A 12,544-nucleotide genomic window follows, 5' to 3' on the forward strand; every position below is an offset into this window, starting at 1 on the left:
ACTTTGAACCTACTTCTGCTGCATATATGCTTTATAGATTTAAAACAATAGGCTAAACATTGGTAGTGTTCCTCCACCTTTGCTTTACATTTGCGCTTTTGAATTTTACAGAAATTTATAGTGAATTTTAACCGAGTGCCTATCTTTACTTTTTAATCCAAAGTTTTAATATTGAATGAAAATTCAGAATGTATCCAGCACTTCATGATGTCAATTTGTGATTTGAAAGTATAGATGACACTATGCATGGACATAAAAGTAATACCATTATCATATGGTGAAAAGCAAAAACATTACAATGCATAAATTAAGGACAAGGATAGGCCAACTGGTACCACTGTACCACACTATTCTCTTACAAATAGCCTCTCTTTGACATAACTGTACCTGTGGGCTAGACTCTCTCACTTTGTTTTCTTAAGAGTTGGTGGGAAACATGCAATGGTAGTGAAAATGTGGGTTCAGTATGAATTGTCAGTCTAAATGGAAAACATTCATAATAGGCCTAGTCTATTGTATTGACGATGTTAGCAAAATAATCTGATCCTTAACCTCTTAAGTGCTGCGCCTATACCAACGGCCGACGGCACCACTACCTCGGGAGTGCTGCCGTCGGCCGTTGGACGTTCCAACTGCACCTGCGCAATGGAACGTTCAGCACTGGAGCTGGACGTTCCAAAGCAGCTAAGGTGTTAAGTTCTGAACTAGACTTAGCCTTTAGTGGCATATTTACAAGGGGATTGCACCACCAGAATGTCACTTTTACAGATGTTCCGGTGGCACACTTCCCTGCCCCATATATCAAAGTGGCAATAAGCACTACAAGATTGGTCTTATAATTCTCTTTCTCCAGTCTGTTTTTTTATAGATAATTGTAACATATTTGAAAATACCCCTTTTCATATCCACTTTAGGAGACACAGTGACTTGCATACATTTGAAGTTAGGCTGGAAAGATACCTAGTTTTTTCATATTTTCTTTTTATAGGAAATACTGTTTCTATTTTATGAAATCTAAGTCAGAATTGTAATTTCTATGGAAAGATAGAATTATTAGTGAAGTTGCATTGATAATGTAGGTAATATAATTGTTTCTTAAGTCTGTGTATAACAGTTGTTTCCATGAACTGTCTGGCATAATACCTGTAGCCAGAAAATATGATCACAAACTACTTCATGGATAGGTACCAGAATTCATAAGCATTCTTTCAGAAGCTGTACTGTACAAGGTGCCAAGAGTACATTATACACTCTTAGATATTTGACAAGCTGATTAACTGACTTCAAGTTCTGTAAAAAGGGCTCTAGTCAACCCAAACTGTCATGCATCACATTAGATTACTTACTACTGTTTGGCACAGAAAAGCAATGCTGAAATCACCTAGAGACCCAACAAGAAGTAGAGTCTTGGTCCAGGAGTTACTCACTGTAGCCATGGTCGGTTTTTTGTGGTTTCTTCCTAAGATCATGTTTAAAATGCACATGAGAATTGATAGCAACCACCTCGAGTGGAATGATAGAACAATGATGGGGCCTTCACCATGAGCCTTCTTTTAGTTGGAGGTCATTCTTATTCCCTTAGCCAAACTCAGGATTGTAATTATCAGTAGTAGAGGGTTAGTATAAGAGTAGCCAATACCATGACAAAACTATAGTTAACTAAGTTATTTGCCTCAGTTCTCCCAAGTGCTCATTGTCGCAAGAGATAGCTGGTGAGGGCTTGCATCATATTGCACTCACATGTGCAGCCCAGTAGCCACCATTGATGCTGATGAATCAAAGCAGTAAACATCTTATGATGCCCTGTATTGAATAATACATCCAACAGATCTGTGGGATATTACAAGGTCTATATGTTGCTCTCGTTTTTCTCACCTTTGTAATGACCTATCTTTAGACGAGTCACTGGTCTTGTGGTCTTGTTAACCTGTACATTCATCTTTTTATTATTAGAGATCCAACACTAGGCACTTTTATTGACATTGGAAGTGCAGCCGGGAAATACAGCAAGAGGTAACTCTTTCAGTATAGTTTTCCACTCTGGTTCTTGCTCATTTCTTTAATGCTGACATAAGTAGCCATGCCTATGTCACATCATTTCAGCAAAGCGGTTGGGTGATATTTGGGTACTCATTGCACCTAGTCAATGTATAATTTAAACTCATTACTGATGCAAAACATGAATAGCCTATTCTCCTTAAACATGGGTATTCACATAGGCCTGTGGTTTCTGGATTTATGTTCATCATCAGTGCATGGAAGCACATGTCTTCTGATTTAAAGTTTGATACCAAAGAGTTTTCCTTTCACTTTGAGAAAGTGACTTCTCTACTGTTTAATCAGTTCTGTTAGAATGCATACAACAGTCCTTTGATCTTCTCCACAAGGAGAAGGCCAAAAATAGTCATCCTGGCATCATGCAGCGATAGTAAATTAATTTATTTCCAACTTCTCAATGTCAGCATCTCTGAAACTAACATTGATGTATACCTGTGATGTAATTGTCGTCCAGCTGGCATTGTGAACAAGAAAATGAGTGAAACAATGTTACTGCTCATTTATACCTTTGTTTGACATTTCACCAGAGTAGTGTTGGAAGAAATTTGTCTTCGAATTATCACGAAAAAATTTGGAAGTTCCTCAATTTTCAAAAATGTCCCAGAGGAACTAGAGTTTGGTCTTCATCCATAGCAGAAACATAGGTTCTCAATTCTGGTATTGTCTTCTCAAGTGAGATATTTCTAAAGCCCTCAATGCACCTGAGTTAGATTTAGTTTTCTCTGCTTAGGGTCCTCCGGTGCCCAAATGGAGTGACCTAAAGTCTTTTGGCCCTAGTTGAAAAAACTGTTTTGATGGGTTTGTAACTATACTTTATGTAAAATGTATTGCCCCTTGCTGTAACTCGATGTGATCGCATGTTCTGTTAAATTTGGGCAGGTCAAACCTTCTAGTGTTTAAGTGGGTAAAAATGACCCATACTTCTCACAACAAGTACATTTTGATGGTGTAAGCCTCAGGATACTAGCTTTATTCCATAATACCTTTTTAAACGTGCTATTACTCCCACCTCAGAAATTCGAACCCCCTGAAACTTCTGATTTGATCAGGTGCCATCAATTTAGATCCCTTAAACATTCCCAATGTATTGAGGTCCTTGGAGTGATTCAGACATACGTACTTATACAGTGAGCGTTTCAAGTCAGCCCGCTTCATGGATTGGGTGTCATTTAGTCATAAGGAGCTGCCTTTGGTTGTTTAAGCTGTCCTTGATGGCCAAGGCATACTTAGGATATTACTTTGTGAAAGTGATCCACATCTTCTTCCCTTTATGTTGAGTTTTCAGCCATTTTAGGGATTTTCCATATCAATCCTGTGCCTTCACTATCTCTTTGCTAACTCTGCATTCCGGTAGGCGGTTGCCAATGCTTGTGATATTGACTTCGCAATTCTTTTTGAATTACATAGTAAAAATTGGTAAAGCCAATGGGTTTCCAGGATGGCTGTTATGTTGCATGCAAATACAGTGTGACCGTCAACTTAGAGTATTTTTTTGTATATTTCCAAGGTATTGCTTTCTATACCTCCAACATGGCAGTTATGTCTTGTCAAGGCACAACATGATGAGCCTCTGGAAAGTAAATATGAAGGGATTCTGCTTTTGGATTTACCAGTGCTTGCCAAACAAATGAACAAGCATTGGCAAAACCAATATCTTAAGCAAACAAGCATTGTAAAGAGCAAAGTCTTGCCTTTAGTAATGCTTGTGCAACCTATGAGGCTTCATCTGCGGGCATTTAGATTAATTAAACGTACAATAATATTAACTATCATTGTATTCTTCCTAAAGCCAAAAATCTGATCGTGATGTTGAAACAACAAAACCTACTGGAATAAACCAGAAGAGGTGAGTTCATTAGTGTGTTTCCTGGACCTTATAGTCTATAGGCAGACCGTAAATGCAATTGTGGCACTTTGAACATACTTCTGCTGCACAAATGCTTTACAGATTTAAAACAATAGGCTAAACTTTGGTAGTGTTCCTTCACCTTTGCTTTACATTTGCGTTTTTGAATTTTACAGACATTTATAGGGCCTTTTAATCGAGTGCCTATCTTTACGTTTGTTTTAATCTAAAGGTTTAATAGTGAATACAAATTCTGAATGTATCTAACACTTCATGATTTCAAATTGTGATTTGAAAATATAGATGATGCTATGCAGGGATATAAAAATAATACCATTATCAGATGGTGAAAAGCAAAAACATTACAATGCATACATTAAGGACAAGGATAGGCCAACTGGTACCAATGTACCACACTATTCTTTTATAAATAGCCTCTCTTTGACATAACTGTACCCGAGAGCTAGAATCTCTCAATTTGTGTTCTTAAGAGTTGGTGGGAAACATGCAATGGTAGTGGAAATTTGGGTTCAGTATGAATTGTCTATCTAAAATGAAAACAGGCCTAGCCTATTTTATTGACGATAGTTTCTTCAGTCTGTTTTTTATAGAATATCGTAACATATTTGAAAATACCCCTTTTCATATCCACGTTAGGAGACACAGTGACTTGCATACATTTGAAGTTAGGTTGGAAAGATAACTAGTTTCTTCTCATTTTCTTTTTGTAGAAATGCTGTTACTATTTTATGAAATCTATGTCAGAATTGTAATTTCTATGGAAAGATAGAATTATTACTGAAATTGCATTGATAATGTAGGTAATATACTTGTCTCTTAAGTCTGGGCATAACAGTTGTTTCCGTGAACTGTCTGACATAATACCTGTAGCCAGAAAATATGATCACAAACTAATTCATGGATAGGTACCAGAATTCATAGGCATTCTTTCAGAAGCTATACTGGACATGGTGCCTAGAGTACATTACACACTCTTAAATATTTGACAAGCTGATTAATTGACTTCAAGTTCTGTAATATGTCTCTAGTACACCCAAGTTGTCATGCATCACATTAGATTACTTACTTCTGCTTGGCACAGAAAAGCAATGCTGAAATCACCTAGAGGCCCAACAAGAAGTAAAGTCTTGGTTCAGGAGTTACTCAGTGTAGCCATGATCGATTCTTTGTGGTTTCTTCCTAAAATCCTGTTTAAAATGCACATGAGAATTTATAGCAGTAACCTCCAGTGAGATGATGGAAAATGATAGGGGACCTTTACCTTGAGCCTTCTTTTAGCTGGAGGTAATTCTTATGTCCTTAGTCACACTCAGTATTGTAATTATCGGTAGCGAAGGGTTAGAATAATAGTAGCCATTACAATGACAAAACTATAGTTAACTAAGTTATTTGCCTCAGTTGATCCAAGTGCTCATTGTCGCAAGAGATAGTTGGCGAGGGCTTGCATTTTATTGCACTCACATGTGCAGCCCAGAATGCACCATTGATGCTTATGATTCAAAGCAGTAAACATCTTGTGCTGCCCTGTATTGAATAATACATCTAACAGATCTGTGGGATATTACAAGGTCTATATGTTGCTCTAATTTTTCCCTCCTTTGTAATGACATACCTTTAGATGAGTCTCCTATCTTGTGGTATTGTTAACCTGTACATTCATTTTTGTATTATTAGAGATCTAGAACTTGGCACTTTCATTGACATTGGAAGTGCAGCAGGGAAATACAGCAAGAGGTAACTGTTTCAGTATAGTTTTCAACTCTAGTTCTTGCTCCTTTCTTTAATGATGACATAAGTAGCCATGCCTATGTCACATCATTTCAGCAAAGCCGTTTGGTGATATTTGGGTTCTCACTGCACCTATTCACTGCCTAATTTTAATTCATTACTGATGCAAAACATAAAAAGTCTACTCTCCTTAAAAATGTGTATCCACATAACCCTGTGGTTTCTTCATTCATGTTCATCATCTGTACATGGAAACACATGTCTTCTGATTTAAAGTTTGATACCAAAGAGTTTTTCTCACTTTGAGAAAGTGACTTCTCTACTTTTTAATCAATTCTGTTAGAATGCATACAACAGTCATTTGATCTTCTCCACAATGAGAAGGCCAAAAGTAGTCATCCTGGCATCATGCATCGATAGTAAATAAATATATTTCCAATATCTCAATGTCAGCATCTCTGAAACTAACATTGATGGATACCTGTGTTGTAATTGTCATCCAGCTGGCATTGTGAACAAGAAAATGAGTGAAGCAATGTTACTTCTCATTTATACCTTTGTTTGACATTTCACTGGAGTAGTGTTGGAAGATTTTTGTCTTGGAATAATCATGAAGAAATCTGAAGTTCCTCAATGTTCACAAACTTCACAGAAGAGCCAAATAATACCACTAGAGTTTGGTCTTGACACATAGAAGAAATATAGGTTCCTCCTGCTTGCATTGTATTTTCAAGTAAGATAATTCTAAACCCATCAATGCACCTGAGTTAGATTTCGTTTTTTCTGGTTAGAATTCTTTGGTGCTCAAAATGAGTGTCCTAAATGTTTTGACCCCAGTTATAAAACCTGTTTTGACATGATTGTAACTATACTTTACGTAAAATGTATTGCCCCTGGGTGTGACTCGATGTGATTGCATGTCCTGTTAGGTTTCAGCAGGTCAATCCTTCTAGTGTTTAAGTGGATAAATATGACCGATAATTCTCACAACAAATGGATTTTGAAGTAGTGAGCCTCAGGATACTAGCTTTATTCCATAATAACGTTTAATAGCTGCCATTACTACCATCTCAGAAATTCGAAACCCCTGAAAGGTCTGATTCGATCAGGTGCCATTCATATTGATCCATTAAACATTCCCAATGTAATGATGTCCTTGGAGTTATTGGGACATACGTACATATACAGTGAGTGTTTCAAGTCAGCCCACTTCAGGCATTGGGTGTCATTTAGTCATAAGGAGCTGACATTGGTTGTATAGGGTGTCCTTAATGGGCACGGTATACTTATGATATTACTTTGTGTGTCTTACCTTTATGGTGACTTTTCAGCCATTTTAAGGATTTTCTCGACCAATCCTGTGCCTTCACTATCTCTCTGCTTACTCTGCAGTTCCGGTAGGCGGTGGCCAATGCTCGTGATATTGACTACGCAATTTTTTTTAATTACATAGTAAGCATCGGTAAAGCCAATAGCTTTCCAAGATGGCTGTTATGTTGCATGTAAATACAGCGTGACAGTAAACTTAAAGTATTTTTTTTGTATACTTCCAAGGTGTATCTTTCTATTCCTCCAACATGGCATTTATGTCTTGTAAAGGCACAACATGATGAGCCTCTGGAAAGTGAAGTTGGAGGGATTCTGCTTTTGGATTTACCGGTGCTTGCAAAACAAATGAACAAACATTGGCAACACCAATATCTTAAGCAAACAAGCATTGCAAAGAGCAAAGTCTTGCCTTTAGTAATGCTTGTGCAATCTATGAGGCTTCATCTGCAGGCATTTAGATAATTTAAACATATGACAATATTAACTATCATGGTATTCTTCCTAAAGCCAAAAATCTGATCTTGATGTTGAAACAACAAAACCTACTGGAACAAACCAGAAGAGGTGAGTTCATTAGTGTGTTTCCTGGACCTTCTGGTCTATAGGCAGAACATATATGCAATTTGGCACTTTGAACCTACTTCTGCTGCATATATGCTTCATAAATGTAAAACACTAGGCTAAACATTGGTAGGGTTTCCTCTTCTTTGCTTTACATTTGCATTTTTTAATTTTACAGAGATTTATACGGATTTTTAACCGAGTGCCTATCTTTACGTTTTAATCTAAAGGTTTATTACTGAATAAAAATTCAGAATGTATCCAGCACTTCGTGAGTTGAATTTGTGATTTGAAAATATAGAAGACGCTATGCATGATCAGAAAAGTAATACCATTATCATATGGTGAAAAGCAAAAACAATACAATGCATACATTATAGACAGTTGTAGGCCAACTGTTACCACCGTACCACACTATTCTCTTATAAAGATCCTCTCTTTGAAATAACTGTACCCCAGAGCTAGAGTCTCTCAAATTTAGTGTTCAACATATGGTTGGAAATATGCCTTCAGCGGCATATTTACAAGCGGATTGCGCCACTAGAATGTCACTTTTACTGATATTCCAGTGGCGCAATGCCCTGCTACATATTTCAAAGTGGCGTTAAGCATTACAAGATTGGTTTTGTAGTTCTCTGGTTTCAGTCTGTTTTTTTTCTAGAATATCACGACATGTTTGAAAATACCCTTTCGATATCCATCTTAACATACACATTGACTCGCGTACATTTCAAGTTCGGTTTATATGGAATTGCTGTTTCTATTGTATGGAATCTAAGCCAGAATATTAGTCACTATTAAAAGACAGAATTATTACTGAATTTGCACTGCTCATGTAGGTGATATACTTGTTTCTTAATCATGGGCATAACAATTGTTTACTTGAAATGGCTGGCAGAATACCTGTAGCCAGAAATATTATCACAAACTACTTCACGATTAGGTACAAGGATTCATAAGCCTTCTTTCAGAAGCTGTGCTGGCCAAGGTGCTTAGAGTCCATTACACACTCTTAGATATTTTACAAGTTGATTAAGTGACTTGAAGTTCTCCACAAGGGCTCAGGTTGACCTAGAAAGTCATGCATCATATCAGATTACTTACTACTGCTTGGCACTGGGAAGTAATGCTGAAATCACTCAAAGACCCAACAAAAGGTAGAGTCTTGGTCGTGGTATTACTCTCAGTATGGCCATGATTGGTTCTTTGTGGTTTCTTCCTATGATCATGTTTCAAATGCACATGAAAATTGATAGCAGCAACCTCCAGTGGTATGATGGAAAAATAAAGGAGTGCCTTTACATTAAGCTTTCTTTTAGTTGGAAAAATCCTGATTGTGTCGTCGCACCATAGCCACACTCTGCATTGTAACTGTCCGTAGCTGAGGGTTAGAAGTTTCTTCCACATGTCATCCAAGAACTGACTGTCTCAAGAGAAAATTAGCAAGGGCTTGCATTTTATTGCACTTAAAATGTGCAGCACCTATTTCACACTATAGGCCACCATTGATGCTGGTTATTTAAAGTAAAAAACATCTTGTACTATCCTAACTTGGAGGGAAATGCTAGTTGAAAGTACAGACAGGAGAGGATCACAAAGTAATGCTGTTGACAAATATTTGCTTGCTAAGTGTACAAACCTATTACACATGTTAGTGCGCAAGGAATCAAAAGATAACATCAGCTATTAACTTGCATTATCACAGAAGCAGCACTGTACTAGTTGACAATGGCAAATGGTCCTCTGATGGATCCTGCTTCACTGCTAGGTGGGGTGGGTATTAGGATGTCCAAAACACAACGTAAGCAAACCAATGAGGACCATTAATTGGTGACTAACTCACAAGTTTAAAATAACATTCAAATACACCAGTCTCAGGACCATGCTGTAAAGAAAAGTATCACACTAGGAAGACCCAGCCGCCTAGAGAAGTTGAGTTTGACTAAAATTATGCATATTAAGAGCTCTGCTACAGCAACACAGTATAAAAGAAGCAGAACGTGATACTCTGGAAATATTCACTGATTTCCCCTACAACATATTTAGATCTAAATGGAAAAATAGCACAGTTCAATTAAAGATAATAGTCTCAGGCAATTTAAATACTTGGTTAAAGTATTAATGATCTGAAATCAATACAGATAAAAAATCTTTTTAGCATTTCAGTGAGGAATATTGCAGCATGTAGTACAAGACTACACATTTAGTCAGAGATTCAATTTCAAAAAGAATGGCTTAAAACAGACATCAGATACAGATTCCTACTACTATTAAAGCAAAAGGATGGTTTGTTTGTTTCTCTAACAGCATCCAAAGAGTCTAAGGCAAAAGGGGTAAAAGGAATCAAGTCCACTAAGGACAAGTACATAAGAATGGGCAAAAAGGGGAAATAAGACAAAATCAAATAGTTTGGCAAAGAAGGATTCCAGAGCAACTGCCCAAGGCAGCAGTAACAGCAAAATGCAATCCAAAATAAAAAATTCAAAGGATAGTTTATAAGATCATAGGAAAAGTGTTCAATTATCTCCCAAATAAAAGAATAAGAATGACGACCTTTGCCCTTCCTTTGGGTTTCTTCTTTTATAGTCTTCATGATGCTTTAAGTGATGTACAATCACTCCACTAGTCAGTCCATTACATGATTAGTTTATGTATGGAATCACCAAATACATTTTATTGTATTGTATTGTATCAGTGCTTCTATAGCACAGCTGCCACCCTACGGGTATCCTGGCGCTCAGATATAATAACACCCAATCAGCATGATGATGAGTAGAACACTGAGCGTGCTAGTCAGGGACAGGAGCATACTGATCAAACTTTCGGGAAGAGCCAAGTTTTCAGGCTCCTCCTGAATTCGATCAGAGAGGCAGCCTGTCTAATCCTCTGCGGCAGCTCGTTCTACAGCTGAGCACAGTTATTCCTACATGCTTTCCCATGCTGATCATGAAAAAGAACAGGCTTTCGGGGCCTCACAGGTTTGACAATGGTAAGAAGTATACAATGTAACAGTCTATGGCACTGGGTTATAGTTCATTTTCCCACCAGACAATTTCACAGTTAACTCTGAAAGAATGTCCTTTAAATTTAAGATGATACATGCACAGAACAAATAAGGCAACATGTGCAAAAGTGCCAAAGGACCATTATACATAGCTAAGAGAAGACTGCAGCGTAGGAAAGAACATGTTTCAAAGGTTTTAAAATGCATATGTCAGCATTAAATTAATTAAACTCAACTAGAGTCAAATACAATGCATTAAATCATCATTTCATAGGAAGAAAAAAATAGTAATGCTTCACCAATGTATTATTACACGAAATTGATTAATTTCAACTATGGCTTACTGCCACAGTTATTCAACACCCTAAGTATAAATTATTCTTAAAAATCATTTTTCTAAAATCGTTACCTATGATCATCATGGTCTCTCCTATTACATTTGTAAGTTTCAGTTTCCTAACTAATTCTTTTCACATATTTGCACCATAATCTATTTAGGATGCATTTCAATGTAAGGCAATAGAAATGCTAAGCCACATCATTAGAATCATTAGTTGTTCATCAGTAAGTAAATAATAAAGCATTATTTTCATCTTTTTATGGAAGCCTGCTAATAAGCATTATAACCAGTTAGCAATTATGTTTTCTTTTTGTAACATGTTTAAGCATGCGTTTGTATTGCTGTTACTTCACTTGTCTCTGCTGTGTTACTTTGCAAGGTGCACATTCAGGTTTCTGTGTCTAAATCAGAAAATGTGTAGTGTAAAGTATTTTGAAATATTTTGCGTTATCAATGGGATGCCTTCTAACGGTTTAACACCTTCCATGCGGCCGCGAATCTGCGCCTGTGGGGCAAAATCGCAAGTGGGCCCCCAGCCGTCATCAGCACACGAGCGCCGTAGTGCATGATGGCTGGGAGCCGTCATCAGCATGCAAGGAGTTAATCCTAGTAAACCCTCCAGGAAGTGTACATTTTAACTGCGTAGAGTGAGAGATATGGTAAATTTCAATGGTTAAATCATTCATACACAACACATGCACTTCAAATTAGGACACACACAGGCCGGCCATTACAACATCAGAAGCCACCACTAACTAGCACAACAAATGAACCAATTGTTACTCAGATTCTACAAAATGATACCTGACTGCTATGTTTCTAGTGAGTGGGACAGCCAAAATTCATGTGGAAAGTCATTCCTGAAATGCGGAGAGCACAATGAAGCAAAACAGATAGTAGAAATGCTGTAAATAAGATATTAGAATGTGAAGCTGTTAGGATTTGTCTGACGATGTTCCTTTAGGTAGGAAGGTCAATTTTTGTCTGGCATTTCTGATGTTATATGGATCCTCCTTTGCAACAACACTAGAAGCATTTCCTACTCACAAAGGAGAAAGACCCTGTGTGTCTTTCATTATATTGTATATAATTCTGTATGATTATATTGTGAACTGCTAGATAAGAACAAAGTGACCCCAAGGACCGCATCACATTGTGGCCATAAGGGCCACGGTTATGTATATACCTTTGCCCATTGCTAGCAGATTTGTTCCATGGACCATTATGTGCCTTTTGCAATGAGCTTTTGATAAGTGCCCAAAAATGAAAACTAATCAGAATGTTAGACTTCTAAAACCTATATTTCAAGCATAACTGGACTACGGAATGGACAACCCAGAAATGTGGTCCTCTTGTAATTCTTCAAATTGCTAATTAGATCGATTGGGGCTATCTGAAATGATATTAATTATGCCCTTTTGGGACTTACATGTTTAGATCATATGTACCTAAATCTGCCCTCTTTAACTCGTCTTAAGATTCCTCAAATGATTGGGTGAATCCTTTGTCAATTACTGATTTAGTTGTCAACCCTTACCACAGTGCGCTCGATATAAATCGGGCCCAGTCATTCTGTTCCCTACATGGGGCCTCTCTGTTCCTGCAGACCACACATTTTTAAGACCACTGTTCTGAATCAGCAAGATCCTTAGTATTA

At 37.3% G+C, this 12,544-nt stretch overlaps 1 protein-coding gene across 7 annotated transcripts in view; it reads left to right on the forward strand.

Moving 5' to 3' along the window:
* SCEL (sciellin) overlaps window positions 1–12,544 on the forward strand; it is a 490,458-nt gene that overhangs the window by 330,153 nt on the left and 147,761 nt on the right. For 3 of the 7 annotated variants that reach the window (XM_078657473.1, XM_078657475.1, XM_078657477.1), the window contains 2 exons: window positions 1,954–2,013; window positions 3,848–3,904. The exons of 3 other annotated variants lie outside the window; for them this stretch is intronic. In XM_078657473.1, the coding sequence (XP_078513599.1) occupies window positions 1,954–2,013; window positions 3,848–3,904 (117 nt within the window). The remainder of the gene's footprint in view (window positions 1–1,953; window positions 2,014–3,847; window positions 3,905–12,544) is intronic. One more of the 7 variants, XM_078657474.1, reaches the window with a different exon arrangement.

This window comes from Lissotriton helveticus, chromosome 8 (genome assembly GCF_964261635.1).
Source record: "Lissotriton helveticus chromosome 8, aLisHel1.1, whole genome shotgun sequence".
Classification (NCBI taxonomy): Eukaryota; Metazoa; Chordata; class Amphibia; order Caudata; family Salamandridae; genus Lissotriton; species Lissotriton helveticus.